The following is a 13099-nucleotide window of genomic DNA, read 5'->3' on the forward strand; positions in this document are numbered from 1 at the left end:
TGTGATTTTTCTCACTGTTGCATAGGGGAATGACTGGTTTAAGGATATTATCTTAATCTAGTAACATGTTTTATTAGAAAGCAAGTAAATGAAAAAGAATATTGATTATTATAAGGCTTTTTTTTCTAATAAACAGTTTTGTGTCTGGTACTCAATTCTCTAGCAGACAATATGATAAAGAGAAATATCTTGGAGAAAATGTTTTCTGAAAACATTCAAGTGTTTTTTCAGCTGAGAGAGCTATAAAGATAAGACAAAAGCAGTTAATAGAACCCCATGCTATACCATGCATGTTAGCATGGATAACCTTCTTTTAGGTTAGCTCGAGTCTGTATGTGTGGCTGTCAGTTTGGACATTTGTTCCTATTAGGAGGATAAAACTTTAATATTTGAAGATGTAAATAGTTTTGTGTGTTATTAAGTTAATAGGTTTTAGGAGGGTACAGTGTATTTGTGTGTGTATTTCTGTTTCAGGGTTTTCAATAAAACAAAACGTTCTGTAAGATATGACATAGGCTCAAATGGAGATGACAAGAAACCACTGTATAAAAGATTAACCTGCCAAAAAATTGAAATTAAACATTTAACAAAAAAGCTGTTGTATATAAACAGTGTGCATAATAATCTCTCAAGAATATGACTCTTTCTATAATGTCTTTAAATGTTAATGGTCTCACAGATAAGTACAAAAAAATAGTAGTTAACTAAATTAAAATTATAGAGTGTAGATATCTATGCTACATGAGACACACTTGGAAAGAACTGAAATTGTGAATTTGACAGAAGTTTTCAGGATGGTTATTCAGAGGAATACCCGGAACACAGGAAGAGATGGAGTAATTATATTAATTGCAAGAGGAGCTCCAATAGTAATAGAAGAGGATAAAAAAGACAATAATGGCAGATTTGTAGTACTAAGGGGCTACTGGCAAAGGAGGAGGATTACAATGGCATGTATTTATATCCCACAGAAAACTGATATAATGGAGCTTAATAAAATTATTTGAGAAATAATCAGTTTTCAGCAAGGAATATTACATACAGGTGGGGACTGGAATTTGATTTGCTATAGTAAACATGGAAAATATAACAAAGGAGGGTAGATTTTTAAAGAAATTTATGAAAATAATTCGTATGGAAGATGTGAATTCAGTACTAGGAGCTCGAAGTGAATTTACATATTATTCTAAGACACAAAAACTGGGCTGGACTAGACAGAATTTACATTTCAACATGTGCATTTAATTGAAGGTCTTGATATGCACCCAATAACTATTTCAGACCATGGGCCAATAATGTCTAAAATAAAAACACAGGGTAATAAAATAAAAAAAAGAATGAGACACTGGTGCTCTCCCACATATCTGTTGAAAAGAGAAGAATTTAAGGAATGGGTAGTGGAAATTATTCAGCAGCTATTAGAGAAGATATAAATTTCTTCTGAAAATATAGCCAGAGCATGGGATACAATTAAAGTGGAGTTTAAAAATAGGGTGGAAATAAAAAAGGATGATACTGTTAAGAAGTAACAAGAATTATTTAGAGGGACTCACAAATGTTAAAGTATTGCAAAATAGGGGGGGATCTCACAGAAAAAGAAGAGGATCAACTGCAGAATGCTAAATAGAAAATTTGAAAGATTGATGTTAATCTTAAGTAACTATTTTTTGATAATAACTCTAGAGGGCAAAAACTTTTAGCACAACAACTCAGACAACAGAAAGTAGAATGGGCTATTGCCAGTCTTAGGGAGCCTATAACAAGGAAGATAACAAGGAAACCCATAGAAATATTTGAAATATTTCGGAAAGTCTATGAAAGTCTGTATAAAGCAGAGAAATATGGAAATCAAGAAAAGGTACAAGTGGACATGTTTATAGAATTAAATGTGTCAAGGTTAGAGGGAGAGGAGGTTCAATTATTAACAGTTCAGATAGGAGGATATGAGATAAAAAGGTGATGTATAACCAATCCAATCTACAGGAAAATCCCCAGGAATAGACAGTATTCATATGGAAGTTTGGAAGCTAGGAGGGGAAAAACTGATGGAGATCTGGAAGGTTTTGTTTAACAGTATTTTACGAGGATGAGAACTAGCAACATCCTGGAAGAAAGCGGTGGCAGATGTAATACCTAAAAAAGGTAAAGATCTATCAGATCTATTGCTATAGACAGGCAAATTTCAATACTAAACCACAACTATAAAGTGTTTATGTCTATAATGGCTAAAAGAATGGCAGAAGTGATGCCAACATTTATAGACATGGATCAATGTGGTTTTGTGGAGGGGAAGTAAACATTTGACAACATAAACAGAATAGTAATGATCCAGAGGGAAGCAGAATGAAAAAAAAATACCACTGTTGTTGGTGGGTCTTGATGCAGAGAAAGCATCTGACAGAGTAAGCTGGGACTTTATGAGCAGAGCAATGGGAGCATTTGTGTTCTCTGATAAAATGATAAGGTTGATTAGGAGCATATATGAGGGATTGAAGGCAAAACATAAAGTGGGTGGGGTCCTCTCTGATAATCTCTGTTTGAGCAGAGGAACCAAGCAGGGGCATCCTCTTTCCCTTTTGCTATTTGTATTATATTTAGATCCACTGGCAAAGAAAATAAGGGACTCAGAAATTCAATGATATAATTGGTATGGTAGTCAAGAAAAACTGGCTCCATTTGCAAATGACATTATTTGATACCTAACAAAACCAGAAAGGGACATTATAGTGCTATGTGGAACATAGTGAGAGAATTACATATCTTTTTGGGATACAAAATTAATGAAGCTAAAACAAAGGCACTAGCAGTAAATTATGTACTCATGTACAAATTGGTTCAACAATACCCTTAGATATGGGGACATGATAAAATTAAGTATTTGAGTATGAATTAAAAATGATTCCAGTGTGGCAGATATGGACATGTGGGAAGAGACTAAACAAAAGATAATACAAAAACTGAGAAAATGGAAACTCTATTATATGGATATCAATAGTAAGATACAAACAGTTAAAATGTTTTTAGTCCCTTTAGTCTTATACACAGGTCACATATATTTTTATCAAACAGAGGAGAAGTTGTGGATAGTAATTAATAAAGAACTGAAAGATTTTATCTGGGAGTGGAAGACGGCAAGAGTCAAGTGGGATAAGCTTATTCTTCCAATTAAATAGGGCAGATTGGGATTACCCGATTTGAAGGGGTATTTCAGAGCAACACAGTTAAGGCTCCCATACATAGTACAAGCAGAAAAGTATAATTAAAGGTGGAAAGAGATGATGATGAAACAGGAGAGCTTGAGAAACAAGGAGAGACTGTAAATTTGGAAGTAGACTTTTAAGCAGAATAACAATAATCATACAGAGTATTATATTCATAAAGTAGCAGAAAGTATACTAAGAACTAAGCCAATAAGTGAATGGAGAAAGGAGATTCTGCCAGTAGGAATGACTGCAATTAGGGATACAGGCAATAGCCAAGTGGGGCTGGAATTTATTGGAGAAAGCTGGCAAAGGAACCAAGGTATTTGGAATAAATAACTAGAGAGGGAAAGGTAATAGAATGGGAAGATGCCAAGAACTTATTTGGACTGCAGGTTAGAGATTACCTTCCCTATCGAGGATTGATATAAGAATATAGGCAAAGAGAAAGAAATGGGAGGGGTCCTAAATGAAAGACCAGCACTGGAAGAATTTCTAGCAGAATCTACAACATATGTTGCCATTAAGAAAGGAATAACTAGTACACCATATAAAATATTACATGATAACTACAAGAATAAATCAGAGGAGGATAGAAAGGATTGGGAAGAGAGCTTGGAGAAGCAGTTCACAAAGAAGCAATGGGGGATATATGTATGTCTCGCACATATGCAACAAAGTCTAGAAGATTTAGGATCTTTGCTTGGAAGTGCTTATACATGTATTTTTATACCCCATGCAGACTCCAAACAATTTTTCCTCAGGTAGACAGCAAATGGTGGTGTGATGGGAAAGAAAGAGGTAACTGGGAACATATTTTCTGGGAGTGTAATGAGTTGGCAGACTTTAAAGATTCCCTGCAGAATGCTCTGTTGGAGATGCTGGGTGAGCAAATTGGTGTAACTAAGGAAATTATTTTTGAGCTATGATACAGAATCGGAATTGTCTGGACATAGTAAGGCCTTGCTAAGTCTAAATTATGGTGGCTGCTGAAAAAGTAAATGCTAGAAAATGGAAATCAAAGTCTAAACCAACTGCACCAGAAGTAGTGAATATAGTAACAAAAGTAAAACAACTGGAATTGGGATCTTTAGAAAAGGGTACTAACAAATTACATAGGAAAAAATGGGAAGTGGGGGGGTCAATGCATGAAGAGGAGGAACAAGGTTTAAAAGGAGTCAGGATTTGAATGAGCTATGCAATGTTTGACTGACAATGGCTGAATATATTAAAAGTGATGTATAATGTTTATAGCTACAGTTGTGTCGGCATGGTTTGTAATGTATAATGTTTGCAAATGAAAATGTGTCAGTATGGTTTGTTTTCATTTATGTAAATGTAAGATTGCTATGTCATGCATGAAATTTAATATGGATGTTTTGTGTTTAGAAAAAAAAAAAGACAACGTGAATGAAAAGGTAAAAATGATTTGGCAGGGATGGAAGGATAAGATAGGTTGAATACCAGGGAGACTAAAATGAGTGTGGTTCCATTTGTATTACATATGGCAAGGCATACACCAACAGCATATTATCAAGAAAGTACAAATAACGGTGTAGCTTCTACATGGAAGTAGTTAAGCCCATAACAGCTGCATATGGATGATTAGAAGAAGGCAATCTTATACCCTTAGTACAGAGCAGTAGAAAAATAAAGAGAAACGCTAAAAGGAAAGAGTAGGATGGTTAACATGGGGATTCTAGAAGGAGTGTTTAGTCAGGAGCAGGGAGCTTGAAGAAAACATTTTAGAACTAATTAGAAGGAATGTAGACAACAGAGCAGAGTAGTACAGAACTAATAGTCAAACACACTTACAGCGATTTACCAGCTATTAGTGCAAGCATGCTGACCATACAAATAATTGAAAGCATGAACACGAAGCTAAACTAATAGAAAATGATAGAAACAGGATCCTTTTGTGACCAGTAACTAATTACAAAATGAAACAAATAGGATCTTTTTTTGACCAGTAACAAAAGAAAAAAAGCAAACAAAATATATAAATACATAAAACCAACAGACCACTAACTTTACTCTGTCTACAAAGTAGTACTATTAGGCAAATGGCTATCAATGATCTAATGTGTAATGTCAGGGTTAAGGACAGGGATACGGTTATAGTTAGTGTTAGTAGACATGACCATGGTTGGAGACCCCTCCGCAGACACACCATCCCATCTTACTCATGTGTGCTAACCCTAAACATGGGACATGAGAACATGTCTTTGCTTTTGCAGGGTACCTGAATGATGTCATTGAACATGCAGTATGACTTTTGTCAAGATACTGTTACCCTATGGCATTGCAGATGTCTCAACTCACATCCATCTGTAACCTGACTCCCACACCTTAAGTCATATTCACCTTAATTTAATTCCTCACCTCTTCAGATCTTCCTTCATCACTACTTAATAACACATATAATTTATCTAGTCTTCCCTTACTATACATCCTGCCCTTCTATCCGTTAATAAATCAGTTCCATTCTGCCCTGTACCACTGTGCTGGTTTATACTCTTACAGTACCTTGTAAATATTGCAAAGTCATTGTAAATATTTCTACATTGCTGCTTAATCACTATATTACCTCTAGATGTATAATAAATAATATGACTATTTGGTTAGTATGTATCTCTAAATTCCATTAATCTGTATGTATCTTATGCTTATTTGCTTTCTATTCTGTTTTTGTACAGTACTGTTTGTTTTGCAAATACTGCCTGTATCTACTATCCATTTTTGAATTTTATGTACTATTAAACTATATTTGTGGAGCTTTTCTCCCCAGGCCTTCATTGAAAATGGGTTATTTTGGCCCAGTGGAATTTCCTGGTAAACAAATGCCAATAAATAAATAATAAATAAATAAATGGTCAGTTGTCTTCACATGACATTCCTTTAGTGTCTTTGGGAAATCACCACTTTTAGTATAATATGGTGCCTTTTGGTATTTGAGGTGAAACCATAGCCTTTATCATGCAGTTTGTCATTGTGACAGATGTGTTGAAGTGACCTTACTTGGAATTCTGTTTACTGTTGGCCCAGTCAAGGGGCCCCTTGAAGCAATCTTTACTGGCATAATCTTATGGTTGTAGGCCTTTAAGGGATCATATTCATATGAAGGAACTCCTTTCTGTGAATATATAACATTCCTGTTTGCAGAAAGAATCTAGAAAGTCATGGCACCAGCATCCAGGGTAAGGATACAGAGATGGGGAATGGCTCAAATCCTCCATCCCTGTTAGGCCTCATGGTGGCTATCACCTCCACTATTTTGTACATCAATATCTGATGAGGGTGCTTCACTGGACAATGAGGTATAATCAGTAGTTATGCAGTCACCATACTCTCACAGAATTTCTAGTGATGTTAGCTCCCTATCACCTCATCAACCTCAATATTAACTGCTTTTTTACCAAACCCACTGCATGTTCTCACAATAGATATTTCACTAGTAGATTGTGTAGCCCAACCAGTGGCCTCTCATGTGCAGGAAATTGCAGCTTTCAAGATAAGGGGCTTAACATAAATCTGTGCCAGTTAAGGATGTTTTTATTGACCCCTGAAACTCTGCCAAAAAGTTAAAACCAGTCGAGGATTCTTGCATTGTTAAATAAAACAAACAGTGCATTGTTAAATAAAACAAACAGTTGGGTACAGAATAAGAATATGGGATTTGTGAGTTCTGTAAAGACCAGTGTGGGATTTCATCCCCTTCCCTCTGTATACGTGCATCAGAATATTATAAGCCTAATTGTAATCATTTTATTTGAATTCTAGACTCTAAATCATGCAAACAACTTCTTGATTTGTAGCCCTTGTGGTCTTCCAGGGTATAACAAGTAAACCTTATGTCCATATACTGCTCTGCCACTGACGGCTTAATAGAAAAACTTCTGTCTTATGATCCAGGGGGTCTGTCTTATTATCCAGGGGGTCTAGGGTTTAAGCCTGACCTCCAGTTACTGAGTATGTCAAGTTTTGCATGTTCTCTCCATGTCTGTGTGGGTTTTCTCCAGGTAGTCTAGTTTCCTCCTTCCTCTTTAAAAAAAATGCTGGTTGACAGACTACACTAAATTGTCCGCACGGATGTTGTATTTCGTCTTGCCTGTGTCTGTGATCATTGCTGAAAAGGGACTGAAAAGGAGAAGTTCCCTTACCCAGTTAATAAATAAATACAGAAAAAAAAACTGCCTGAACCATAGAATGCTGTCAACCTGTTGTCAATTTGAGGACAACAGAGGATTTTCTTACAAGATGAAACAAATTAACAGAGTTGGATATTTACTTCTGAAAACAGAACGTTAAATAAATGCAACAAGTAAAAGTTCCATTAAGCATGCATTTGACATGCATAGGTAATGAAACTAAGATTTACTAGACCCGCTTGTATAGTTTGTTTGTTGAAACAGTTGCCGACAGCAGTTGCTGTTAACATATGCAAAGCCCCACATGTCTCTTACTACCAGATATAGGTCAAGGTTGCTGTCATGTGCTAGAGTTCTCACACATTTTGTTTAATCTAAAATGAATGCATAACACATCTGCTTCTGAAAACATTCACTTTTATGCATGTTAGCTGAATGACTTACCAAGAGAACCCCTTCCGCCACAATGCTGACAATCCATTTTCCAGGTGTGAGTGCAAATGGATCTGCAAAGCCACCTCCAGGGACTGTAACAAATGCTGGTTTCTTACTTGGTGGGAATGAAATATACTTGGTCTGCAGTGTTGCTGAGAAACAAAACACATTAAGCATCATTTAAGTGTAGGAAGTGGTTTTCCCCAAGCAGTGCACCTAATTTTATAAAAGAATAACAAGAAACACTGCTGTTGCTATTGATTCAGGCAGCTTAATTAGCTTCTGTCTACCAGGCAAATACTAAAATGTTTAGCAAGGCAGCAGTGAACAGATAGCATCCAAGCACTGCACTTTCTGCAAGACTTCACTGCCAGCAACATACCAAATTGAATAAAACTTGCCAGTTTAATAAAAATGTATGAAATGTTATTAAGCAACAGGTAGTGCTCCCTTACAAATAATCATTTTGAATCTATATGGCATGCTAAATACAAACTGTTGGCAAAAACTTCATTAGTGCAGCAGTTAAGGGATCACTTATAAAGTATGGAAGTGATGGTGCTCCCTGGTCTGCCTAACAGTGCATTTTCCATTACATTTGCTTTACCTCCATCACATAGACACAGGGATGTACTTACGCTGCAAGCAAATTACCACAACATAACAACACTGCTACTTAGTGCCATAAGCCCTCCCAATTCCTCTCAATCTGAAGTCACGGGTATGTAAAAAGGAAAGTGTAGAATTTACATTGAATGTGGTACAAGCATTGGAGTAGGAGAGATGTGATACTGTACATGGCCTGTAACCAGCTGCATCTAGGTGGCAGTGCGAAATGTGGGCTGATAAATGCTCCATTATGGAGGCTGCCTGGCTGTCAGAACAAATGGCAAAGGAAACAGTACCCAGTTAAGGAGGTAAACATTACTGCAGGTCAATTTCTGTACTTTTATGCTATTATATTAGGCTTTAAGTAATAGCAAATGTTTATGCTGTTGCATAAATCCTAACTGGTGTATTCATGACATTTTAACAAGAATCTCTCTATTTGTTGAAACAGAATTACTGCTTGTAAGGACTGTGTGGTGTTAGACATACAGTACCAAGTAGTTCATACACCTAAGAAAGGCCTACGCCCTCATATTATTCATAGCAACTCTAGTAGTGAGCAACACATGCCATTTGTCCTAATTAATGTGGGCCATGTAATGGGTACAGTGATATTACCTTGCTCCATGCAGGGCATGTTGCGAGCTTAGTGAGGGAAGTACTGCAGCTAATAGTACAGTATTCAGCATTCCAGAAACTATTCCAAGTCCAAATCCTTGAAACACTCCACGGGGACAGTTAATGTTCATCATTGCAGTTTCAACAGTAACAAGGATAAGAAATAGATGCCGTGCTCGTTCAACATTTTATGTTGTGTAATGGGGTTTTGTGGGAAGTGACTCAATTTCCAGTGCTTGCACTGTGACAATCATACAAATGCATCATTACAACACCCCTAAAAATGACAAGACTCCCACTATCCCAAAAAATGAATTACAGAAAAAAACAAAATGACATCCTCAATGAAATAAAATCAAAATCTGTCAGGAAAAAATCCCCACTATAACTAAAGGAACTTTTGAACAGACTGTCATACTGTACAACAGTTGGGAGAAGTGCTTTCAGGGGGTGTCACATAGGGTGATGTCACTGTATAATGCTATAAGCTGTGTTGCTGTGTAGTGAAGTCTACCACAACCTGAATGTAAATGGAAGTCTAGACAGAATTTTGACACTATAAAGGACTTATTTCTCACTGAGGTGCTGGAGCTTGTGGCATCCCATACAGAAGTTTAGCAGCTGTCACACAGAGCAGCAATTTGGTTCAAAGGCTGCTATCTTTAGAACAGGATAACTTTTCATAAGCCTAACATTTTATAAGGAGTTCATATTAGGCCCTATAAGATGAAGCCTGCAAGGAGTAACTTATATCCTCAGCATTATAAGGGTTGCAATGAGAACAAATGTACTGTGGATGTCAAAAAGTGTAGCCTGTTCCCACAGATTCCTACTTCATATTTTTGAATTCTGATGCAATGTTTCCTGTCTACATCAAGTCATGGATCCTCACAGAAAAGAGTCGTCTGACTGCTACAAGTGACAAAAAGGACATAACTCAGATGAAGGAGTTAAGGTATCTCATAGTCTTGAGTAGAAATATAAACTGCACGTAGACTTACAGAGCAGAAACTTTAATAAAACAACAAAAAAGCAGAGGTAAGCGCTTTCACGACACAGGTCGCTTCTTCAGACAATTGTACTTGCTAAAGACGTTCATTTAAATAGTAGCTTACCATCGCAGCTTAATATCATTAACCAATTAACCGAGCTAATAATTTAATAGAAGACTAAAAAAGAGAGGGAAAAATCTCAGAAACTTTTATAAAAGACATTTTAAAAACAAATGGTATGTTAAAAACAAAAACTAATTATAAAGTAGTATATAACTACTTATGTTTAAGAGGGTGTGCTTTCAAAAATTTTTTTTTTTTATCTCATAGTCTTGCTTATGAGTGATAGCACATGGAATCAGTAGACTGACTGGCTGATTACTGCAATAGTAGCAGTAGTTGTACTGGACTGGGGTGGAGAACTAATAATGGAATCATAGCACTAACCTCTCAATTTACCTTTCAGTCTATATCCTCACTTTCTGTGGTCACAAGCTTTGGGTACTGACAAAAAAGATGAGGCTATGGATGCGAGCAGTAGAAATGAGGATGCTTTGCAGAGTCACTGGGCTCATTCTCTGTGATAAGATGAGAAGCTTGGCAATCTAAGAGAATCTCAGTCTACACCTACTGCAACTCCAAGCTGAGAGGAGTTAGTTGAAGCAGTGTAGGTGCTTTTGGAGAATGCCTCTGGTCTCCTTTGACACATGCAGCAGGTACAGCTTCACAGAAAGAGTAACCAAAGCAGCTTCAGAAGTGTTGGACAGGTTATATCAATCGGCTTGCCTAGGAACAGCTGGGAATCCCACAGAAGGAGATGGAGACTGTTGCCGGGTATGAGGAAGTTTGGTCTACACTGCTAACTTCTCTATCACTGCAAACTTCACCAGGACAAGTAGTTTAGAAAATAGATGGTTAAATGGATCACCTGCAATCGTCTGCTCTTGGAAAATAAACACTGGTGATCAATGTCAAACCTTATTCAAAAGTGATATACAGGGGCCTTTAGCTAAGGTTCCTTTGCTTTTCTTCAGGAATTAAAAAGTGGGAGGTGTTAAAGCACTTGCCATCTGGTCCCTTTAGTCTAGCTAACAAAGTTCTTCATTTAGACTGAGAGGATTAGCTGAAGGTCAGTGCAGAAGCTGGGATACCTGCGGTGCCTTACTGTGTGATGGATGAATCCTCACTGAGAAGATGGTGTCCAAAATCAGTGATTAAAAAGAAATGTTTGACCATGCTAGTGACATAGTTCTTCATGTTTAAGGAAGAGTTCCAAGGTTAAACCAAGCATAAAACTTGCCAAGGTTACTGAATGATATATTCCTAATATTGATGGGAGACTTGTTGGCTGACTAAATGACTATGTTATTAGTATAAATACTAGAATAACTAGGCAGAGAGATTCCTGTAGCAGTTATAAAACAGTAAATAGGAGTGGCCCTGGAGCAGTACTTTCAGGAATGCCAAAAGCCAATGTTAAGGATGGAAGAAGGAGCTGATTTTATGGACATGGAAGAAATGAGGGGGCAGTCAGCTCCTCATTCATTCATATGAGACAGGTGAGAGTCTTCAAAAAAACTCAAACAAAACTTTGAAGTGGTGGACTGCATCAAATACTATTGAGAGTTATAAATGGAACTCCAGTTAGGTTACCATTACCTGTGTTCTGATATTGTTTCTGAGAGAAAGTGGGACAGTTCCAGTTCTATGACTCTTCTTCCTAAATCTATATTGCTGCAGGTTAAGGAAGCCATCTGAGCTTAAGTAAGAGGAAAGGTGGGAAAAGACATGCCTCTCTAGCATTTTTGATAGTGGAGAAAGAAGAGAAATAGGGTAATACAAAGTAAGGATTTGTGGTGTCCCTTTCTTTGTGAGCGGATTGCTGTAAACAATTTTCACACAAGAAATGGAGAACAGTGACAATTTAATGAGATGCTGCAGAGATCCAGATAAGAATGAGAAATCTGGAAGATGAGTCCAATGAGTCTGACCAGGCAACTTTAAAATTCAACATCTTTGTTTTCAGTAGGTGGCTAGAAACAGCAGATAGCTACAGTTTTCTAAAATGTATTTATTTACAAGAGACAGTGTGAGTTCCAGGTATGGGAATTTGAATAACAATGGACCACACAGAGTCATACTGTGTGCTGGACAGGAAGCATCCTTGTAAGTTTCAAGTGTGGCCAATAAGAAGTTCCAAATTCAGCACTAGTCAACAGCTGCCTAGGGCCCAGTGCTGGCTGGTGGCCTGGCATGGCTGGAGACTGATCTGTATATATATATATATATATATATATATATATATATATATATATATATATATATATATGTATTAGATATACAGATAAAAAACACAAACACCACACACACACACACATATATATATATATATATATATATATATATATATATATATATATATACTGTCAGAGGATTGCAGGTAACAGTATTGTTCCAGGAGAAACATGTTTTGTGTGTGTGTGTGTGTGTGTGTGTGTGTGTGTGTGTGTGTGTGTGTGTGTGTGTCAAGTTAGGTGACTTTGCTCAGAGTCAGACCCTGAAACTTAATTATTCAGAGGCAAGAGACTTAAATCGCCACACCAACTGTCAAGTCTCTTTTATTTACTTATTGTAAAGCTCTGAAGATTACAGTCTATCAATGTCAGTCAGAGTTTCATAGTTTTGTGGTACACAGTCAGTGATGCAACAGGTAGCAACCATACTTTTGATGCAGAAGGCTGTGGGTTCCATTCCACACTAGGTAGATTGATTGCTGGCACTGCACTGCAGCAGAAAGGGGGTTATGCACTCCTGAGTGTGTCGTCCTTTGGATAAGATGTCTAGTAACTTGTGAATCAAAGAACACATGCATTTTTACACATGGTCCTAAAAATGTGTGAGGGGCTCCTTGGTTTGAAAACAGCCTGGGCCAAGGTACACTTAATATGCCCCTGGCCAGATGTATTTTCAATTAATGTGGGTTTCAATATCGTTTTGGTGCATGTAAGTTTTCAAGGGCGGAGAATTTTATTGTTGCTCATACTAAGTCTCCGCTCAAAGTCAGACTGTTTTATTTTGTTTAGCAAATGGCCGTCAG

At 37.0% G+C, this 13099-nt stretch overlaps 1 protein-coding gene across 3 annotated transcripts in view; it reads right to left on the minus strand.

Annotated features, from left to right (window-relative positions):
* LAMA3 (laminin subunit alpha 3) overlaps positions 1-13099 on the minus strand; it is a 2187360-nt gene that overhangs the window by 853996 nt on the left and 1320265 nt on the right. For all 3 annotated transcript variants that reach the window (XM_044065357.1, XM_044065355.1, XM_044065356.1), the window contains exon 23: positions 7793-7935. In XM_044065357.1, coding sequence (XP_043921292.1) covers positions 7793-7935 — 143 coding nt within the window. The remainder of the gene's footprint in view (positions 1-7792; positions 7936-13099) is intronic.

Source organism: Protopterus annectens, chromosome 3.part0 (assembly GCF_019279795.1).
Source record: "Protopterus annectens isolate FY-2018-M chromosome 3.part0, PAN1.0, whole genome shotgun sequence".
NCBI classification, from domain to species: Eukaryota; Metazoa; Chordata; order Ceratodontiformes; family Protopteridae; genus Protopterus; species Protopterus annectens.